The sequence below is a fragment of the Nyctereutes procyonoides genome, unplaced genomic scaffold, assembly GCF_905146905.1.
Source record: "Nyctereutes procyonoides isolate TBG_1078 unplaced genomic scaffold, NYPRO_anot_genome, whole genome shotgun sequence".
Taxonomy (NCBI): domain Eukaryota; kingdom Metazoa; phylum Chordata; class Mammalia; order Carnivora; family Canidae; genus Nyctereutes; species Nyctereutes procyonoides.
Window position 1 is genome coordinate 40226860 of NW_026575131.1, and position 19610 is coordinate 40246469.

Below are 19610 nucleotides of genomic sequence, written 5' to 3' on the forward strand. Positions count from 1 at the left end.
CCCACTTTGGGCTTCCTGCTCAGTGGGGAGTCTGCATCTCCCTCTCCCATTCCCACTCCTGCTCCCCCTGCTTGTGTGCATGTTCGTGCCATCTCTTTCTCTCTCTGTTAAATAAATAAAATCATTAAAATTTTTTTTAAGTAATAAAAGTAATGATAACTGTCATACACTCAGGGCCTAAATCTAGTCAGACACTCTGCTAAGCTCCAGTAGAAGGTACAGGGGAAATACTAGTGATTAGTGGGTGAATGAATACAAGTGAAAATTTCCAGGTCTGTTGGTGTGGGGTAGGTATGTTTATTGTTTTGCAAAGCAACTATGCTTAAAAGTATTCAGAAGCAAATGCTTGTTTACAGACATCCCTACCCCCAAAAGCCCCAAAGCGTTTTTCCTCTCTTTCCTTTTTGACTCCCAGAAATTGGGAGTACTCTACTGTCCCTCCAACTTCATGTTTTTCTGATGTAGAAAACATGAAGTATTTTCTGAAGTATTTTAATCAGTTTATTTACTGTTCCTCACCAAATCTTTGACTTGAAGCAAGTTAAGAATCTTGCTTCTTTGGGGGGTTGTAGAGAGTTTATCCATTTCTTCATTACCAGTGCTCACCCTTCTGTTTCTTGTGAGCAGTATTTTGAAGAAGTTAACAGTCTTCATTATTATGCAAGCTGTGGTGCTTCATAATTTTATTTTTTAAAGATTTGTTTATTGGGCATCCCTGGGTGGCTCAGCAGTTTAGCACCTGCCTTTGGCCGGCCCTGGTGCGTGATCCTGGAGTCCTGGGATTGAGTCCCACATCAGGCTCCCTGCAGGGAGCCTGCTTCTCCCTCTGCCTGTGTCTCTGCTTCTCTCTCTCTCATGAATAAATAAAATCTTTAAAAAAAATTATTCATAAAAGACAGAGAGAGGGAGGCAGAGACACAGGCAGAGGGAGAAGCAGACTCCATGGAAGGGAGCCCGATGTGGGGGACTCATTTCGGATCCTAGGATCATGCCCTGAGCCAGAGGCAGATGCTCAACTGCTGAGCCACCGAGGTGTCCCATGGAGTTTCAGATTTTGAGGGAAAAATCATGTTATGATCAGCCATAACTGTTTGTTTCTGTTATTTTTATTGTATAATCACTGTGTAAAAATGATTAATGTTTAATTATCTTTTTGATTTAATACAAATTGTGGAGAATACAAATTAAACAAGAAGAAATTTGAGTTCTCTGTGATTCTACTGCCAAGGCATAACTAGAGTTATTTTGTGTCTCTTTTCCCATTAGGTGTATAAACAATACTGGGATGTATACATAAAATTGTATTGCTTCCCTTCTTATACGTAATTTAAATAAACTTTGTGTTGAGGGGACAAGAAATCTTCCAGATACTTTTTTTTTTTTTAAGCTACTGTATTATAGAAAAATCTGTAGAATGACACAGTAAATGCTTAGGGGCAGACTTTCTTCATATGAATTTGGTATATGATAACCGTGGCATTTCACATCTGGGCAAAAGAATTTAAATAATTCAATAAACAATACAGGGACAAGTTGTTTGCTTTTGGAAAAAACAAAATTAGACTTTTACCTCACGTTATGCAAAATAAATTTTAAATTGATCAAAGCATTATATTAGAAAATCATATTGTAAATTTAAAAATTATAAGTGATTAATGACCTGACCTTATGGTAGGGAAGGCTTTTTCTGAGCATAAAAACAAAAGAAGAAACTGTCATCACCACTATTGAGAATTTAATTTTTCTCAGTGTTTTTTTTTTTTCTCACTGACTAGTCTAAAATATTGAAATATATTTCTGAAGCTTTCCCTCTACCCTCCACCCCCTTCTAAGCACCACTTTTGTGTCAGGTCAAATGCTGACTTAGTGTACTTTCATTATTGGGATGTGTCAGTCTGTTGGATACTGCCAAGTGAGCAGGTTAAAAGGACAAGAAATGAAGCCATGTGTTTTTTAGTCTGTATAAATGGGCAGATTGGAATGTTCTTTAAAATTGGCCTTTTCAGTTAAACGTTTAAGTTCTCTAGGGGGCGCCTGGCTGGCTCAGTCAGTAGGGCATGCAACTCTTGATCTCTGAGTTGTTGAGTTTGAGCCTCACATTGGGTGTAGAGATTACTTAAAATCTAAAAAAAAAAAAAAAAAAAAAAGATTTTTTTTTTGTAAGTTCTCCATTAATCCATTATTGGTTAATATGTTTGGCTTCCTCTGATTCATTGGTTCTCAAATGATTCTGTGGACTTGTACAGAGTCAGTGAAGAACCTCCTAGAGGCTTAGTGAAAGTAAAAAGCAATGAGAATTGGGAAGCAGTGGCTTCTGCTTGAAGCTCCACTGGCTCTAAGTTTGGAGCACCGCAGAGGGTTTTTATACTTTGTAGTCTAAACTGTTTAAAATACAAAAGGTGGTTTTATCGTATAATATTTCAGGTATTTTCACAAGGATACAGAAGAATGAGTACCTATTTATGAGCCTTTAGCAACATTTACTGAGTTTTATAGAATTTTTCCTAGTTCAAGCTGTTGGTGGTTTTTTTTTTTTTAATGAAATCTTAAAAGAATGAACTTTGAGACCTTATAGCAGATATATTTCTAAACTTCTATTTCATTCTTTCTTTTTTTATTTTTTATTTTATTTTTTTTTCTTAATTTCTTTTATTTATTTATGATAGTCACACACAGAGAGAGGGGGGGGGGCAGAGACACAGGCAGAGGGAGAAGCAGGCTCCATGCACCGGGAGCCCGACGTGGGACTCGATCCCGGGTCTCCAGGATCACACCCTGGGCCAAAGGCAGGCACTAAACCGCTGCGCCACCCAGGGATCCCATTCTTTCTTTTTTTAAATTAAATTCTTCTTCGCATAGAATCCACACCCAGTGTGGGGCCCAACGCAAGGCTCCCACTCATGACCCTGAGTTCCTGGCCTGAGCTGAGATCAAGAGTCAGACACTTAAGTGACTGAGCCACCCAGGTGCCCCTTATTCCATTCTTTTTGAGAGCTGAATATCCATGCATCTTATTTGTCTTTTTGGAATAAGTTTATATTTGGACTAGAGTTTCTTATAGTGATTTATTTTAAGATACTATTCTAGAAATACAGATAGGATTTGCTTATATCCCGAGTTTAATTTGGTATGAAATGCTTTTTTCTAAAACTAAATGATTGATTAATTAGAAGCTATACTCCTGGGGTGTCTGGGTGGCTCAGCCAGTTAAGCATCTGCCTTTGCCTCAGGTTGTGGTCCCCAGGGTCCTGGGATCAAGCCCCATATCCGGCTCCCTGCTTATCCGGGAGCCTGCTTCTCCCTCTCCCTCTGCGTGTTGCACGTGCTCTTTCAAATAAATAAAACCTTTTTAAAAAAAGAAGAAGAAACTCTACTCCCTTTGCTAAATGCTTATCAAAAATGGAGGACACGGGAATTTAATTTCCTTCCCTTATGTAGTGGGAAGTCTAGAGATATTTGAACATTAATAAGTCTACAAATAGAGATTTTTTTTTTTTTTTTTTTTTTTTTACAAATAGAGATTTAAAGCTATGAAAGTGGGCAGCCCGGGTGGCTCTGGGGTTTAGCGCTGCCTTCAGCCCAGGGCCTGATCCTGGAGACCTGGGATGGAGTCCCACGTCAGGCTCCCTGCATGGAGCCTGCTTCTCCCTCTACCTGTGTCTCTGCCTCTCTTTCTCTGTGTGTCTCTCATGAATAAATAAATAAAATCTTTAAAAAATTTAAAAAAATAAAGCTATGAAAGTGGTCATGGCAAAAATAACAATGTGATTGGCAGGGGTTGGTGAGAGGAGGAGGATGTTTAAATGACCTAAACTTACCTTTCCTGAAGGACAGGTCAGTATTTAAAATTGGTAGATCAAGAAAGCATACTTACCTGCTTTTTGTGGTGGCGTTGTTTTTAATGTTTCTGTACTATTTGAATATTTCTTCTTAGAAAATGGATGTTACTTTTACTGCCCCCCCCCCAAAGAAAACAAAGAAACCCAGAAAACCTGGTATAATTCTACTCTGAATACTGAAGAAAATTTGTTGCTAGGAGGAGAAGTTGGTGCTTTTTTCCTTTATATTTAATATCAGGCTTCAGATGAGGTTTAAGCCTCCTGATTACCAAAACTTGAAAGAATGAAGGGAAATAAGTCATAGGAAGATTCAGGGCTTGCTTTTACAAAACAATGTTTGTTTGAAGGTTTTCCGATTCTATAAGCTTAATTTGCAATTTTTTTTTGTATTTGTGTGTGTTTGTACTTATTTTCTCCCACATTTGAGACAAAAAAAGGTTTTGCTGCATCGTTCTCTATACTTTTTAAAAAATTGCTGTGACACAGTAGCTATGATTCCAGTACAGACAGTCTCAGACTTCAAGCAGTCTCTCGGAATTTTGTGAGAATACAACTAATTGTTGAAGAAAATAAATCTGGGGAAATGTAAATTTTAGTTGACCACTGTTGTTCTTTTGTAATGGAGGTGGAAAACGGAAATATGTAGCAGCATGGTAGAGAACCAGTTAATTGCTGTTCATATATCTCTCCTTTGTTCCTTTTTGAGTAGAAGGGTAGGTGTGATTAAGTATTTAGAGTCACATGTTGTGAATTTTGTAATGTTGTTGGATCTGTTTTATGAGAGCTCCCTTCTTCAGAAGGAAATTCCAGTCATGATGCTCTTATCAGAGGGGAGATTTGACACATTCATGTCAGTGTGGTGAGTGACTGTGGGTCACCTACACTGGAATGTCCTTCTCTGAATAGGTAACAAAAGGATAAGGTGTTTGGCATTGGTTGTGGTCTTTCTCATTTGTGCCATGGACATCATTGAGAGCTTAATTTCAGAGTCTTATAGCAGACCTCCTAATATTCAGCTCTGAGAGAAGATATCTGGAAAGCCCTTGCAGCAGAGAGAAGGGAGAACTGAGTAAGGGAGATGGTCAGAAGAGAAGTGAGAAAGGGACGAACGAGTTAAATTTCAGATTAGAGGTTGTCAGCAAAGGCTTTAACCTTGCAGTCACCTGACCTGCACTTGCTGTTCTCTGTACTTTATTGTGCTTGGGGTTTCCTGAGAAGTAGAGGCTCTCTTGAGAGTAGTGGCCTAGGATTTGATTTTAGATAGGATAAGGTGTATGTGTTGTTCTTCATGAAGAAATATATTTACAATATACTATATGCATCATTGTAAGAGATTTACTGTTGAGTCTATTCTGTTTGAAAGTACCCAAGTATAATTTGCATACTATATTTACAGTGACCCACAGAAATGTTACCAGTGTTAGTAACTTAATAGCAATAAGGATCATATGTTTCTTTGGTCTCAACACTTGTCCTGGATATATAGGTTCTTTTCCCAAGATATATACTAACCACTTAGCAAGAAAAAGCGTAACTGCTATGGTTATAATTTATAGATGTTACAGGGACAAAGAGCCATAATCCTTTTTTTTTTTTTTTTAAGATTTTATTTATTCATGAGAGAAAGAGAGAGAAAGGCAGAGATACAGGCAGAGGGAGAAGCAGGCTCTATGCAGGGAGCGGATGCCGGACTCGATCCTGGGATTCTGGGATCACGCCCTGGGCTGAAGGCAGACACTCAACTGCTGAGCCACCCAGGTGTCCCTGAGGCATAATCCTTATTTACATTCAATTAGAAATGCAGCATAGATACACATACATGTATGTGCCTACCACATGTGTCAGCCATTCAGAGATAATCGGGACACAGTCTTGTCTGCCAGGATTTTAAAGTCAGGTGGAAGAGCGGAGATGATTAGTCATATCTCTTTTATCTGAACATAAGGTAAAACATCTGGGCAGTGAAAGAGTGACTGGCATTTCTAGTCTTGATGCCCTTCTAGCCTTTCCTTGATGGCTCAAGGAAATCACTTTTCCATTTATGGTTGACAGAGTCCTTTTTGGCAAAAAGGTTCCCTTGGTTTGTGTGATTCTCATATCCTGCTGCTGCTTTTGTTCTGGAGATGGTTCTGATCCAGAGAGGAGGGAATAGTATGAAAGCAGCAGTGGCTGGACATTCAGCAGTCTATAGGTAGATTGCACAGTTGTCTCTCAGGTAATTGAGAATTACTATCTACCCCTGCAGATTCATTCTTAGGGGAAATACTCTAATGAAAAATTTGCACAATTTATTTTGAATTTAATAGTGACCTAGTTATTTAAAGCACTACTCAGCTTCCTCCAACTAATTTTAATATTAGTAGTTACATAGTGCTATCTTTGTCAGGTATTTTTTAAAGTACTTTACATATGTTTAACTTTATGTCAATTATGCTTGATAAATACTATTTTGTCCCCATTTTATACACAAGAAAACTAAGGTTAACTAACTTGTCCAGGGTTTCAGAGCTAAGGAGAGATCAAACTGGGATTTGAATCCAGGCGGGCTAGCTCTAAAATCCATGCTTTGATCAGGAAGCTGTGCTACAAATGAATGTGAGCAGTATATGGTAAATGGATTATTGGTGTTTCTGTTGGGAGATGAAGTATAATATATATTTTCTTTTTCAAGGGTCTTGCTATACAGCTAGATGGCATATATGTTCTTCACTCTAGGACATAGTTGGCAGCAGAAACTGAATACGCCAGAAGAATCCTTGCTCCTAGCTTCCTTGGTAGTCCTCTCTGTGATGGTCACAAAGTAGTTTTGCATGTGACTTGTATTGTCCAGTGCTTGGCTCCAAGAAGATGGCATTGGCCTAGTGCTGGGTGGAGAGTGTGTTTTCAGTCTGTTTAATCCAGTACTGTGACGCATGCCTTTGTTTTTTGTTTTCAGTGTGATAGTTTGATTTAAGAAATGTTAATAGAAACATTTTAAGACACTGTTAACTAAAAAAAAAAAAAAAAGTATAGTAAGTAACTTTATTTTGGATTCTAGATGTACACAGTTCTCCTGAATATACCACTCTGATGCAAGAATGATTGCTTTTTGCATTTCAAAATATGAAAACAATAGCATAATTTTGACTTCTGGTCATTTATTTTATTTCTAGGAACCCTAAGGACTCTGCAATATGAATAATTCTCTGGAGAACACCATTTCCTTTGAAGAGTACATCCGAGTGAAGGCTCGGTCTGTCCCGCAACACAGGATGAAGGAATTTCTGGACTCACTAGCCTCAAAGGGGCCAGAAGCCCTTCAGGAGTTCCAGCAGACAGCTACCACTACCATGGTGTACCAACAGGGTGGGAACTGCATATACACAGATAGCACCGAAGTGGCTGGTTCTTTGCTTGAACTTGCCTGTCCAGTCACCACCAGTGTTCAGCCACAAACCCAACAAGAACAGCAGATTCAGGTTCAACAGCCACAGCAGGTTCAGGTAAAAAGGAAATGTTGAGGCGCATCCTGTTTAATAGGTTTTATTTGCCATCAGGGTTTTGGTTAGTAGGAACATCACATCTTATATACAAATGTCCAAGGTTATTTTCACTAAGGGGAGTATTCTGTTTTTTAAAAACATTTTATTTAACACAAAGGCTTTCATACTACAGACTAAAAATGTTTGCAACCACCAGAAAATAAAAAGACTACAGATACTTGCCATTTGATTTGGAGAATTAAACAGTACAGGAATTAGAGGTCTTCTGGGACTGGATTTGGATGTGACACAACTGTGAAGGTCCCCTTTTATCTATATCACCCTGAACAGATCAAGAGCAAAGGAGGGGCTCATCTTAGCTCATTACTTTGGAACTTATTTTAAAATATATATGATACATTTTAGTGATCTTCATTTAGTTGTATGGTTCCATGATTTAGGTCACTTGTAGATTTCTAGGTTTGCATTTACTATTTGTAATCCTCAGGAAATAATGCTAATTGATAATGAGCTTTCACAAAGAGGAGAAACTAATACATTGACTGGGAAGGTAAAAGTGCCTCATGTGAAACTAACAGTATGCTCCATTTACAAATACTGCTTTCTTGCTCCTTGCCCTCAATGCTTTCTCCACCAAGAGAATTGGAAAGGGTAGAACCTGACAGAGGGGCAAGAACTATGGAGAGGTATGTCAGGTGATATAGAAAGACTGTGGCCTCTTTGCTCCTTAGGAATGCAGGTAGTTATATTGGAAGGACATGGCCTCTGGAGTTGCATTCCTGGGTTTAAATCTGGCTTAACCTCCTATTTGTTGACATGATTTCAATCTTTTTAGCTCTAGATTTTTCATCTGTTGAATAGGGATAGTAACTATTTAGTGAGACTGAGCCAGATAATAGATAAGAAAACATCTGGCACTTGGAGGAACACAGTCTTTGTTATTTCCATTCGTTGTAAGGAAGGAGGGGTACAGGAAAGGTAGATAAGAGAAAGCTGACTTTTTGGTTTGAGAAATTATTCTGCTGTTATACAGCTTGGACTTCCTTTTTTTATAAGATTAAAATGGCTTAGGATCAGGGCATCTGACTGGATAAATCCTTAGACCATGTGACTCTTGATCTTGGTCGTGAGTTCAGACCCCATGTTGGGTATAGAGCTCACTTTAAAAAAATAGGGAAAGGGGCGCCTGGGTGGCTCAGCAGTTGAGCGTCTGCCTTCAGCTCAGGGTGTGATCCCGTGGTACCGAGATGGAGTCTCCTATCAGGCTCCCTTGATGGAGCCTGCTTCTCCCTCTGCCAGTGTCCCTGCCTCTCTCTTTCCGTGTGTCTCATGAATAAATAAATCTCTAAAAAAACAAAAACAAACTAGGGAACCAAGTGGTTTGGGATTTGAGTCTAAAGTGTTGAGACTTTATGTTTAGGATGGCTGGTTGAGGTCACTTATTAACATCATATTCTTTCCCCAAAAGCTCTATAAATAAAAGAAGAAATGTGAACATAATAATAAATCCATGAAATAGGAGTACTGAGCATAGAGCCTGCTTAAGATTCTCTTTCTCGGGGATCCCTGGGTGGCGCAGCGGTTTGGCGCCTGTCTTTGGCCCGGGGCGCGATCCTGGAGACCCGGGATCGAATCCCACATCGGGCTCCCGGTGCATGGAGCCTGCTTCTCCCTCTGCCTGTGTCTCTGCCTCTCTCTCTCTGTGTGACTATCATAAATAAATTTAAAAAAAAAAAAAAAAATTTAAAAAAAAAAAAAAAAGATTCTCTTTCTCTCCCTCTGCTGCTCCCACCACTTGTGCTCCCTCTCTCTCACTTAAAACAAAAAAAAACAAACTCATAAGGCAAATATATTTTCATTAATAACTGGCTTAAGCCAGATGGGATTTAATTTTTCTAAAAGTTAGCTTTGTAGATTTAACTTAAATATTGATACTGATGTTACATGAAAATTGACATTGTTAATCTAAAGCTACCAAAATCATAAGCCAGACATAATTAATAAAAATGTGACTGAAGATACAACTTTTTTTGTTTGTTTGTTTATTTATGAGAGATGCAGAGAGAATCAGACATAGGCAGAGGGAGAAGCAGGCTCCCTGTAGGGAGCCTAATTCGGGACTCTGTTCCAGGACCTCCAGATCACGAGCTGAGCTAAAGGGCAGATGCTCAACCACTGAACCACCCGGATTTCCTGAAGATACAACTTTATATAAGACTTTGAAGAACGTATTTTTTTTTTCTGAGTAACATTAGAATCAAATATTGCCTTGTAGTTACAAAATTATTTTACAGGGGCACCTGAGTGGTTTAGTTGGTCAAGTATCCAACTCTTGATCTCAGCTCACGTCTTGATCTCAGGGTTGTGAGTTCAAGCCCAGCTTGAAAGCCCAGCTCCATGCCCACTTAAAAAAACTCCCAAATTATACACACATGTTGATTTCTTGATCTCTTTTATAGGTCTACCTATACTGTTTAAAAGCATAATTTTTAAAATTAAAGATAGCACATAAAAAAAAAAGATAGCACATGAAGCATAGAGAGGTTGTCTTTTTTTTTTTTTAAGATTTTAATTACTCATGAGACACAGAGACAGAGAGAGAGGCAGAGACACAGGCAGAGGGAGAAGCAGCCTCCATGCAGGGAGCCCGATGTGGGACTCGATCCCTGGTCTCCAGGATCATGCCCTGGACTGAAGGTGGCGCTAAACTGCTGAGCCACCTGGGCTGCCCGAGAGGTGAAGCCTTGTATCAGTATCTGCTGTTTGTACCCAAGCTGTTATAACTGGAGTCTGTGCTTCTAAATAGTGTTTCTAATATGCCAAGAAGTCTTAGAAAGTAGAAAAAAATGATAGTAACAAAATGAACAGAGGGGTGGCGCTAATAACCTTATCAGAAGATGTTTCATACTACTGGTGATTATGGAAGTATAAATTTTATTATTTTTATTTATTTATTCTTTAAGGATTTTATTTATTTACTCATGAGAGACACACTGAGAGAGAGAGAGAGAGGCAGAGACACAGGCAGAGGGAGAAGCAGGCCCCATGCAGGGAGCCTGACGTGGGACTCGATCCTGGGTCTCCAGGATCACACCCTGGGCTGCAGGCGTCTCTAAACTGCTGTGCCACTGGGGCTGCCCTGGAACTATAAATTTAAAAGTTAAATATATTTCATTTATTAGATAGGATAACATTTATAAAGATTTCACCCAGGACAGCAAGGGTATGGAGAGGATAAATTAGTGTAACTTCTTTAAAGTGATTTTGGCAATACTTGTGAGATGTGTAAATGTGCATACCTTTGGCCTTGCATTTGTGTTCGCAGATATATTTGTATACAGGGATATTCACTGCTGCACTGATTATAGAAGTAACTAGAAACAAGTCAATAAGGGAAATGGCAAATAATGATACAATTTTAGTATACATTCCTCTGTAGCCAGAAGAATGAGGTAGGTCTGTGCATATTGACAGGGTAGGATGTTTAACAGATTGTCAAGTGTCAAAACTAATTTAGTATTGCTGATTTTTTTTTAAGATTTTATTTATTTATTCATGATAAACATGGGGGGGGGTAGAGACACAAAAGGAGAAGCAGGCTCCATGCCGGGAGCCTGTTGTGGGACTCGATCCCAGGACTCCAGGATCACACCCTGTGCCAAAGGCAGGCGCTGAACTGCTAAGCCACCCAGGAATCCCCAGTATTGCTGATTTTTAACATGTATAATTTAGTGGTCCTTGAATAAGAGTGAAGTTTAAAACAGTAATTGGAAAATAAATAAAAAACAGTAATTGGGCTTGGGAATAGGGTGCTAAGGAGACAGATTTCCAGTTTTTATTTATTTATGTATTTGTTTTTAAGTAGGCTGGGCTTGAATTTTTTTTTTTAATTTTTATTTATTTATGATAGAGAGAGAGAGGCAGAGACACAGGCAGAGGGAGAAGCAGGCTCCATGCACCGGGAGCCCGACGCGGGATTCGATCCCGGGTCTCCAGGATCGCGCCCTGGGCCAAAGGCAGGCGCCAAACGGCTGCGCCACCCAGGGATCCCTGGGCTTGAATTTTTAAGTAAACATGAGGGAGTGCCTAGATGGCTTAGTTAATTGAGTGACTGACTCTTATTAGTTTCTGCTCAGGGGCTCAGGTCATGGTCTCAGGTTTGTGGGATTGAGCCCTGCATCTGGCTTCTCGCTCAGTGGGGAGTCCACTTCTCACCTACTCACCCAGCCCCTCTTCCTGCTTGCATGTGTATGTTCTCTCTCTCAAAATAAATAAATCTTTTTTTTTAATTTATAGAAATATCTACTTTTAAAATTTTATTTATTTTTATTTTTTTTAGATTTTATTCATTTATTCATGAGAGACACACAGAGAGGGGGGTGGGGCAGAGACACAGGCAGAAGGAGAAGCAGGCTCCACGCAAAGAGCCCAATGTGGTACTCAAACCTGGGAATCTGGGATCATGCCCTGAGCCAAAGGCAGGTGCTCACCCACTGAGCCACCCAGGCGTCCCATAAAGAAATCTTGAAGATGGGGCAGCCCCGGTGGCTCAGTGGTTTGGCACTGCCTGCAGCCCAGGGCATGATCCTGGAGACCCAGGATCGAATCCTACGTTGGGCTCCCTACATGGGGCCTGCTTCTCCCTCTGCCTGTGTCTCTGCCTCTCTCTCTCTCTCTCTGTGTGTGTGTGTCTCTCATGAATAAATAAATAAAATATTTAAAAAAAAAGAAAAAAATCTTGAAGAAAAACTAATATTGTATTTAAAGAGAAGTCCTGGGGCACCTGGGTGGCTCAGTCTATTAATTGCCTTCAGCTCAGTTCATGGTCTCAAGGTGCTAGGATCAAGCCCCACGTTCAGCTCCCTGCTTAGCAGAGACTCTTCTCCCTATGCCTCTTTCCCCTTTTGTGCTCTCTCTCATTCACTCATTCTCTCTCTAATAAACAAATAAAATCATAAAAATAAAAAGAAAAGTGGGAAGTATTTTGCTTTGAACTTACAGGTATAAGGCAAGGATTCTTAACCGTTTTTCCTTATCCCAGGCATTTTTTTTTTTTTTTAAGATTTTGTATATTCATGAAAGATAGAGGCAGAGACATAGGCAGAGGGAAGAGCAGGCTTCATGCAGGGAGCCCAATGTGGGATTTGATTGACTCCCAGGATCATGCCCTGAGCCAAAGGCAAACACTCAACCCCTGAGCCACCCAGGCCTGCCCCTTATGCCTCTTTATGTATAAACCCCTTTACTCTAGGCTTGGGTATAGCAATGAACAAGACAGAAATATATATTATAATACAGACCTTGTGAAGCATACATTATAGCTGGAAGGAGACTGATGGTACATAAGATAAGAAAAATCTTGTTATATAGTGATGAATAGAGAGGAGTGAGACAAAGCAGCTGGAGGGACTAGGATAAGCTCCAGTGTGCTCTTAACATTGAGTTAAGACCAGAGTGTTGGCAGATGAACCTTAGTGGTTATCTGAGGAAAGAACATTCCAAATCAGAAAGCTCTAAGATGGGAGTCTGCTTATTTAAAAAATATTTAAAAGCCTGGGGTGCCTGGGTGGCTCAGTTAGTTAAGCATCCGAGTCTTCATTTCACCTCATGTCTTGATCTTGGGGTCATGAGTTGAAGCCCCATGACTCTTGAACAATGTGGAGTTAGGGAGATTTTCAGCTCCTTGCACAGTTGAAAATCTCTGTATAATTTTTGGCTCCCCCTGAACTTAAATAGCCTACTGTTGACTGGAAGCCTTCCTGACGACATTAGCAGTCAATTAACACATATTTTGTATATAAATCTATTATATTCTGTATTTTTATAGGCAGAGAAAAGAAAATGTGAAGAAAATCATAAAATATGTTTTCTTTTTTTAAAGATTTTATTTATTTGAGAGAGTGCATGCACATGTGAGGGTGGGGGAGCAAAGGCAGAGAATCAAGCGGACTCCACAGAGCCCGATATGGGGCAGGGCTCAATGTTAGGACCCATGAGATCATGACCTAAGTTGGACACTTAACCAACTGAGCCACCTAGGCATCCCGAGAAAGTACATTTTTAGTATTACACTGCATTTATCGAAAAATAACCTGTGTTTAAGTGGACCCATGCAGTTCAAACCAAAGTTGTTTAGGGTCTGCTGTATTGTGTCTCAGCCTAACCCATTTGATAAGAATAAAAAATTGTGTCTATATTTTTATTTAAAATTTCAAAATAATATACTCTCTTGGGAACCTAGGCTGTTTTCTAGATTCCTTTTTTTTTTTCTTTTTTAAATTGTGGCAAAATTAGATTATTTTTTGAAAACCATCTGTTATCACCACAGAGTTTCCTTTGTTCCCTGACCTCCTGACTTCCTCATCTGTCCACCCTAGAAGCAGCACATACATTGCTGGATTTGACAAAGTAATTACATCCTTAGAACAGGTGTTTTTTTTTTTTTTAAGATTTTATTTATTTATTCGTGACAGACACAGAGAGAGAGGGGCAGAGACAGACAGAGGGAGAAACAGGCTCCACATAGGGAGCCCGACATGGGACTCAATCCCGGGTCTCCAGGATCACATCCTGGGCCGAAGGCGGTGCTAAACCGCTGGGCCACCAGGGCTGCCCCTTAGAACAATTTTAATGAGTCTGTGGGAGACAAAGGTATATGTTAAAGGTTAATCACAAGAGTAACTATCTGAATAAGTCTTAACTGTGTTCCTTTACTCTCTACTGCTAAAACAGTCACACTTCAGGCCACCAAATGTGTGGGTTTTTTTCATATTGACCAATTCTCTGACATCAGCTTGCTGTCCTACAATTCAGTTGACACTGTCTACTTGGAGTTGGTGTCAGGTCCCACAAATTAAGAGATTAGTCCTACAAGATTGCCCCCCCAGCTCATAGACCAATCATAAGTCCCAGGATGTCACCTGTATTTCTGGTTGACCAGCTGTCAATTGGGATTCTCACTACCCCTCCTCAGGTTTTTCATAATTTGTTAGAACAACTCACAGAACTCAAGGAAACACAATTACTGATAATATTGTATAATAAATAATACAGAAAATACAAATGAACAGCCAGATAGAGACATCCAGGAGCCTCTGTCCTTATGGAGTTGGAGTCCACCACCTTCCTGGCATGTGAATGTGTTCACCAATCCAGCAGTTTCTTAAACCCCATACTTCTGGGATTTTTTTTTTTTTTAATGATAGAGAGGCAGAGACACAGGCAGAGGGAGCCCGACGTGGGATTCTATCCCGGGTCTCCAGGATCATGCCCTGGGCCAAAGGCAGGCACTAAACCGCTGCGCCACCCAGGGATCCCCTACTTCTGGGATTTTTATGGAGGCTACATCATATAGGTATAATTCTTTAGTAACTCAGTCTCTATCTAGCCTCTCTTTCTTCTACAGAGAATGAAGTGTGAGGCTAAAAGTACCAAGCTTCTTTTTTTTTTTTTAAGATATTATTTATTTATGAGAGAGACAGAGACAGAGATCCAGGCAGAGAGAGAAACAAGCTCCCTATAAGGAGCCTTATTCGTGACTCGATCCCAGGACCCTAGGAACCTGAGCCAAAGGCAGATGCTCAACCACTGAGCCACCCAGGTGCCCTAAGTACCAAACTTCTAAACATGACTTGGTCTTTCTGGTGACTAGCCTCCATCCATTAGCCCACCAAGAGTTGCCTCATTAGAACACAAGATGCATATAGCACTTTTATTATCATGAAATCACAAAGATTTTAGAGCTCTGGCCAGGAACCAGAGAGAACAAAATACATATTTTTTATTATATCATAGTATCGTACAGCTAGGTAAGATAAGGAGCCACCTTTTTATTTTTGTTTTTATTTTTATTTTTTTATTTTATTTTTATTTATTTTTATTTTTATTTTTATTCATTCATGAGACACACACAGAGGCAGAGACACAGGCAGAGGGAGAAGCAGGCTCCACGCAGGGAGCCCAGTGTGGGACTCGACCCCGGGGAACCCAGGGATCCCCAAGGAGCCACCTTCTGAAGGCAAAAACAGGAGCTGCCATGTAAATGCCTTGACAGTGTGTACAATACTAGGAAAGGCCCAAGTTTTCTGTTCCTGGTAAATCAACCTGAGCCAGGTGAAGGGGATTCATTTGGAACTTCCCTTTCAAGAGGCCTCTTGAGTTGGATGTTTCCTAAAGTAGCCACATAGAGTTGAATACATGTACTAGAGAGAATGCCTTCTCATGGTGAATCACAGGGATCAGGTTTCACTCATAAAAGTTAGCCCCCCAAAATTACTTGTTTCTTCTCTGCCCTTCTACAAGGTGGGAACTGAGGCTTCACACAAGGCTGGTTGGTCGATCTGACCTCACTAAGTGAAGTATACTTTGGGGAAGGGGATCTCATCACTTGCTTCTTTTGGTGTTCGAAGTGAAGATGTCAAGGCTTCAGTGGCTCAAAGTGCAACTCTTCCTTATTTGTCATTTCAACTTTTGTCCCACTTTGTCTTTTTCTTGCTGATCTCCATGCTGGATGGTCCCTAATTCCCCATCATAGTGTGGAATTACTGAGAGTGAGGAAAGAGTTAATCAAGAGCCAGACTTGGCTCTGAGACAAACAGGAGTTTGGTCTGCCGCTGCAATTTTATACATATCATATTAGGCAAGTGATTAAACCACAGAGTTCATTTCCTTATCTATGTCATGAAAATTAAAGACTTTATGTTGTAGTTACTTTAAGGATTATGTAAAATATTGAGTCTTAAACACTTTGCCTGGCACATAGTAATCCTTTAGTAAATAAATAATAGCAGCTGTTGTTTTCTTATGATTATTAGTGCCATTTCTACCTAGGGTTCCAATGGCTTTTCTTTTTTATTTTTTTTAAGATTTTATCATCTATCTATCTATCTATCTATCTATCTATCTATCTATCTAATCTATCTATCTATCAGAGAGAGAGAGAGAGGGGCGGAGACCTAGGCAGAGAGAAAAGCAGGCCCCACGCAAGGAGCCCGATGCGGGACTCGATCCCGGACCCTGGGATCACGCCCTGTGCCAAAAACAGGTGATCAACTGCTGAGCCACCCAGGCGTCCCTCCAGTTGCTTTTCAAATATTTGAAAAGTATCCAAAGATTTATAAACAAGTATTCCCACATGGTTGGTAATTTGCCACTTTATTCTTTCTTTTTTTAAGATTTTATTTATTCATGAGAGAGACAGAGGCAGAGACATAGACAGAGGGAGAAGCAGGCTTCTTATAGGGAGCCCGATGTGGGACTCAATCCGTAAACCCAGGATCACGCCACGCCCTGAGCTGAAGGCAGACGTTCAATCACTGAACCATGCAGGCATCCCTTTTTTTTTTTTCTTTTTGTAAGTAGGCTCCACGCCTAGCGTGGAACCCAAGGCAAAGCTTGAACCCAAGACCCTGAGATCAAGAGTCAGATGCTTAACCAACTGAGCTACCCAGGTGCTCCCATCTTTTTTTTTTTCTTTTAATACGTAAACTGTTAACAGATGCAGTTCAGATCTCTAATACTCCTGAATGTCAGCCAGTCTCAGGGTAAATACTATTTTGAAGTTTTCAGCTTGGTGTGATATTTTCTGTATTTGGGTATTGGTTTTTACTTGCAAATATCAAACATTTCCCCTCAATTCCTTGGTTTATTCAGGTGAAATGACTAACAATAGCAGTTAGTTCAAGGAATTTGTGGGAGGGCCAGAGAATGGGTCTTAGAGACTGTGTAGCCAGGAACAGGACTCCGGTCACATTGCTGGCTTGCTCTGGCAAGGACTTGCTGCTGCACCCTTGGGCACAGGTCCTTGCTCTCCTAAAGTCTTGTTGGGATCTATGCCATCCTGCTCCATTTCTGCCACATTCCTCCACTCTCACCAGAAAATGGAGATTGTGGTTCCTGCTGCCTCATGTTGCTCCCATCTGAGTCCAAATTTCATGCACTGTGTGTCTAATTTGGGAAGCTTTGGTCACATGCCCTCATTCTAGCAGCAGGAGGGGTTCAGAGACTGATTCTGGCTTCTGCCTTGGAGAGGCAGCATTCATGTTATGATGTATTCTGCAAACATGGGTTTGCAGCCAAAAATGGGACTGCAGTCAGCTACTCTCCCTGGCACATGTGGGCTGATTGGGATCTTGATCATCACTTTGGATTGATGAACCATTTATTGCTGCTTTTTCTGGCCCTTCATGTCCAGCCTTTTACTCACATTTAAATTTCTTCCCTGACCATATTTTTAAGTTCATTTGTATAAGAATTTGGTAAATGTTTAATACTTGAATAAAGACTTTTACCATTTTCACTTACTTAAAGAGTGAAATTCTACCAAAGTCCCTAAAGTTTTGCTAGGCTAGTTGTTAAATGTTGCAGATAGGTTCCTCAACTAGTGTGGTCTTCCACCATACTGAGCACTGTCCTCAGCCGTCCCTCACAGACTCAAAACATGTAATGGAATGTGAGCCACATATGTTAAAAGTTTTCTAGTATTCCCTTTTTTAAAGCGGATAAAAGAAAAGTGAAATTCATTTTTAAAAATCACGCTTAGTCCCAATATAATATTTCTTTTTTTTTAAGATTTTATTTAGTTTTTTCATGAGAGACACACAGAGAGAAGCAGAGACACAGGCAGAGGGAGAAGCAGGCTCCCTGCAGGGAGCCTGATGTGGGACTTGATCACAGGTCAGGATCATGACCCAAGCTGAAGGTAGATGCTCAACCACTGAGCCACCCAGGTGTCCCGGGATTTACATTCCTAACAACTTTTCTCTAAACCATACAGCTGTATTCACTACAGTCATCCTATTGTGCTATTGTACATTATATCCCTAGCATTTGTATATCTTATAACTCAGAGTTTGTACCTTTTGACCAGATTCATCCAGTTCTTCCACCTCCCTGCACCCACTGCTTTTAGTAATCACAAATCAACTCCTTTTATATGAGTTCTGTTTTTTAGATTCCACATATATATGAGATCATTAGTATTTGTCTTTCTGACGTACTTCACTTAGCATAAAGCCTTCGGTGTCCATCTGTGTTCCACAGATCTCAAAATTTCTTCCTTTTTATGACTGAATATCACATTTTAAAAATATATTTCATAATTTCTTCACCCATCCATTGATAGACACTTCAACCATTTTCATGTCTTATTATAAATAATGCTTTGAACATGGGAGTGTAGATATCTCTTTGACATTTTTTTATTTCCAGATAATTTTTTTCCTTTTTTAACATTTTATTTATTTATTTGAGAGAGAATGTGTGAGAGAGAGAGAGAGAGCAAGCCCTGAGTTGGGGGAGGGGCAGAGAGAGAAAAGTGGGCTCCCTGCTCCCAGGACCCTGGATCTGACCCAGCTCAGAATTGAGATCTAATTGCAGTGTGGTACCTGTATAGAAAAGGTAGAAAGCAGTCTTTCCAGGTTGAAATATAAAATCAGAATGCTTAAGAAGAAAGTAGTGCTGTACTATAACGTGGTCAAGAGCCCAGAAATATGGTTATTTTAATTTCTCATCAACAGGGAAAAAATGGCAATTAAAAACTTTGGAAAAGGTGAGAGGTACTGAATGAGAAATCTGAATGATTAAAATGTGAAGGGGACTAAAACAGTGTGATTTATGAGGAGTTAATAGAAGGTGAGAAACTGGTTTTTGAAGCAGTAAAACCAAATTCATTCCGTCAGAAATATCCCTGTCTCCTGTTTGATATATAACTTTTCTAGGATATACTAGACTTAGAGATGATCTTTTTCCTTCTTTTACCTCTTTTTACCTCTTGAGAATCCTCTTAAATCTAGTCCTAAGTTTCAAAAAGCTTATGTTTTATATATTTATATAGGTATATGTATGTATTTTATATATATAGTTTGTTGAGTTACCAGTCTGTCAGTTTGGCTTTTTTTCTTTTGAGACAATTGACCTAAGTATTATAACCTTGAAAATCACAGATAAACCTGTTCAGATACATAGGGCTAATGGATTACAGTACCAATTTCTGAACGTCTTTTCCTTTTTTTTTTTCCAATGAGGAATTCTGAGAAAAAATACTTGAAGTTGAACAGTTCTTTCAATTCACTTCTTTTACTTCCTTTTCGAGTAGAATTAAATCTTTATTTTGCTGAGTTTCCAAATTCTTACTATAATTATGTAGCAGTGATTAACCAGATAAAAAGTTAATGTTTTTATATAAATAAAAAATTGGAAGGGAGGTAATAAAAATAACATTTCTTATCAACCAATGATAGTTGTGAATAAGGATTATGAATATATAATAGCTCATTTCTTTTTTTTTTTT

General features: G+C 39.6%; 1 protein-coding gene across 3 annotated transcripts in view; it reads left to right on the top strand.

Moving 5' to 3' along the window:
* The window catches only part of QRICH1 (glutamine rich 1), a 52623-nt gene that overhangs the window by 4063 nt on the left and 28950 nt on the right, over positions 1-19610 (top strand). For all 3 annotated transcript variants that reach the window (XM_055342951.1, XM_055342952.1, XM_055342953.1), the window contains one exon: positions 6992-7321. In XM_055342951.1, the coding sequence (XP_055198926.1) occupies positions 7013-7321 (309 nt within the window). In that variant the 5' untranslated portion in view covers positions 6992-7012. The remainder of the gene's footprint in view (positions 1-6991; positions 7322-19610) is intronic.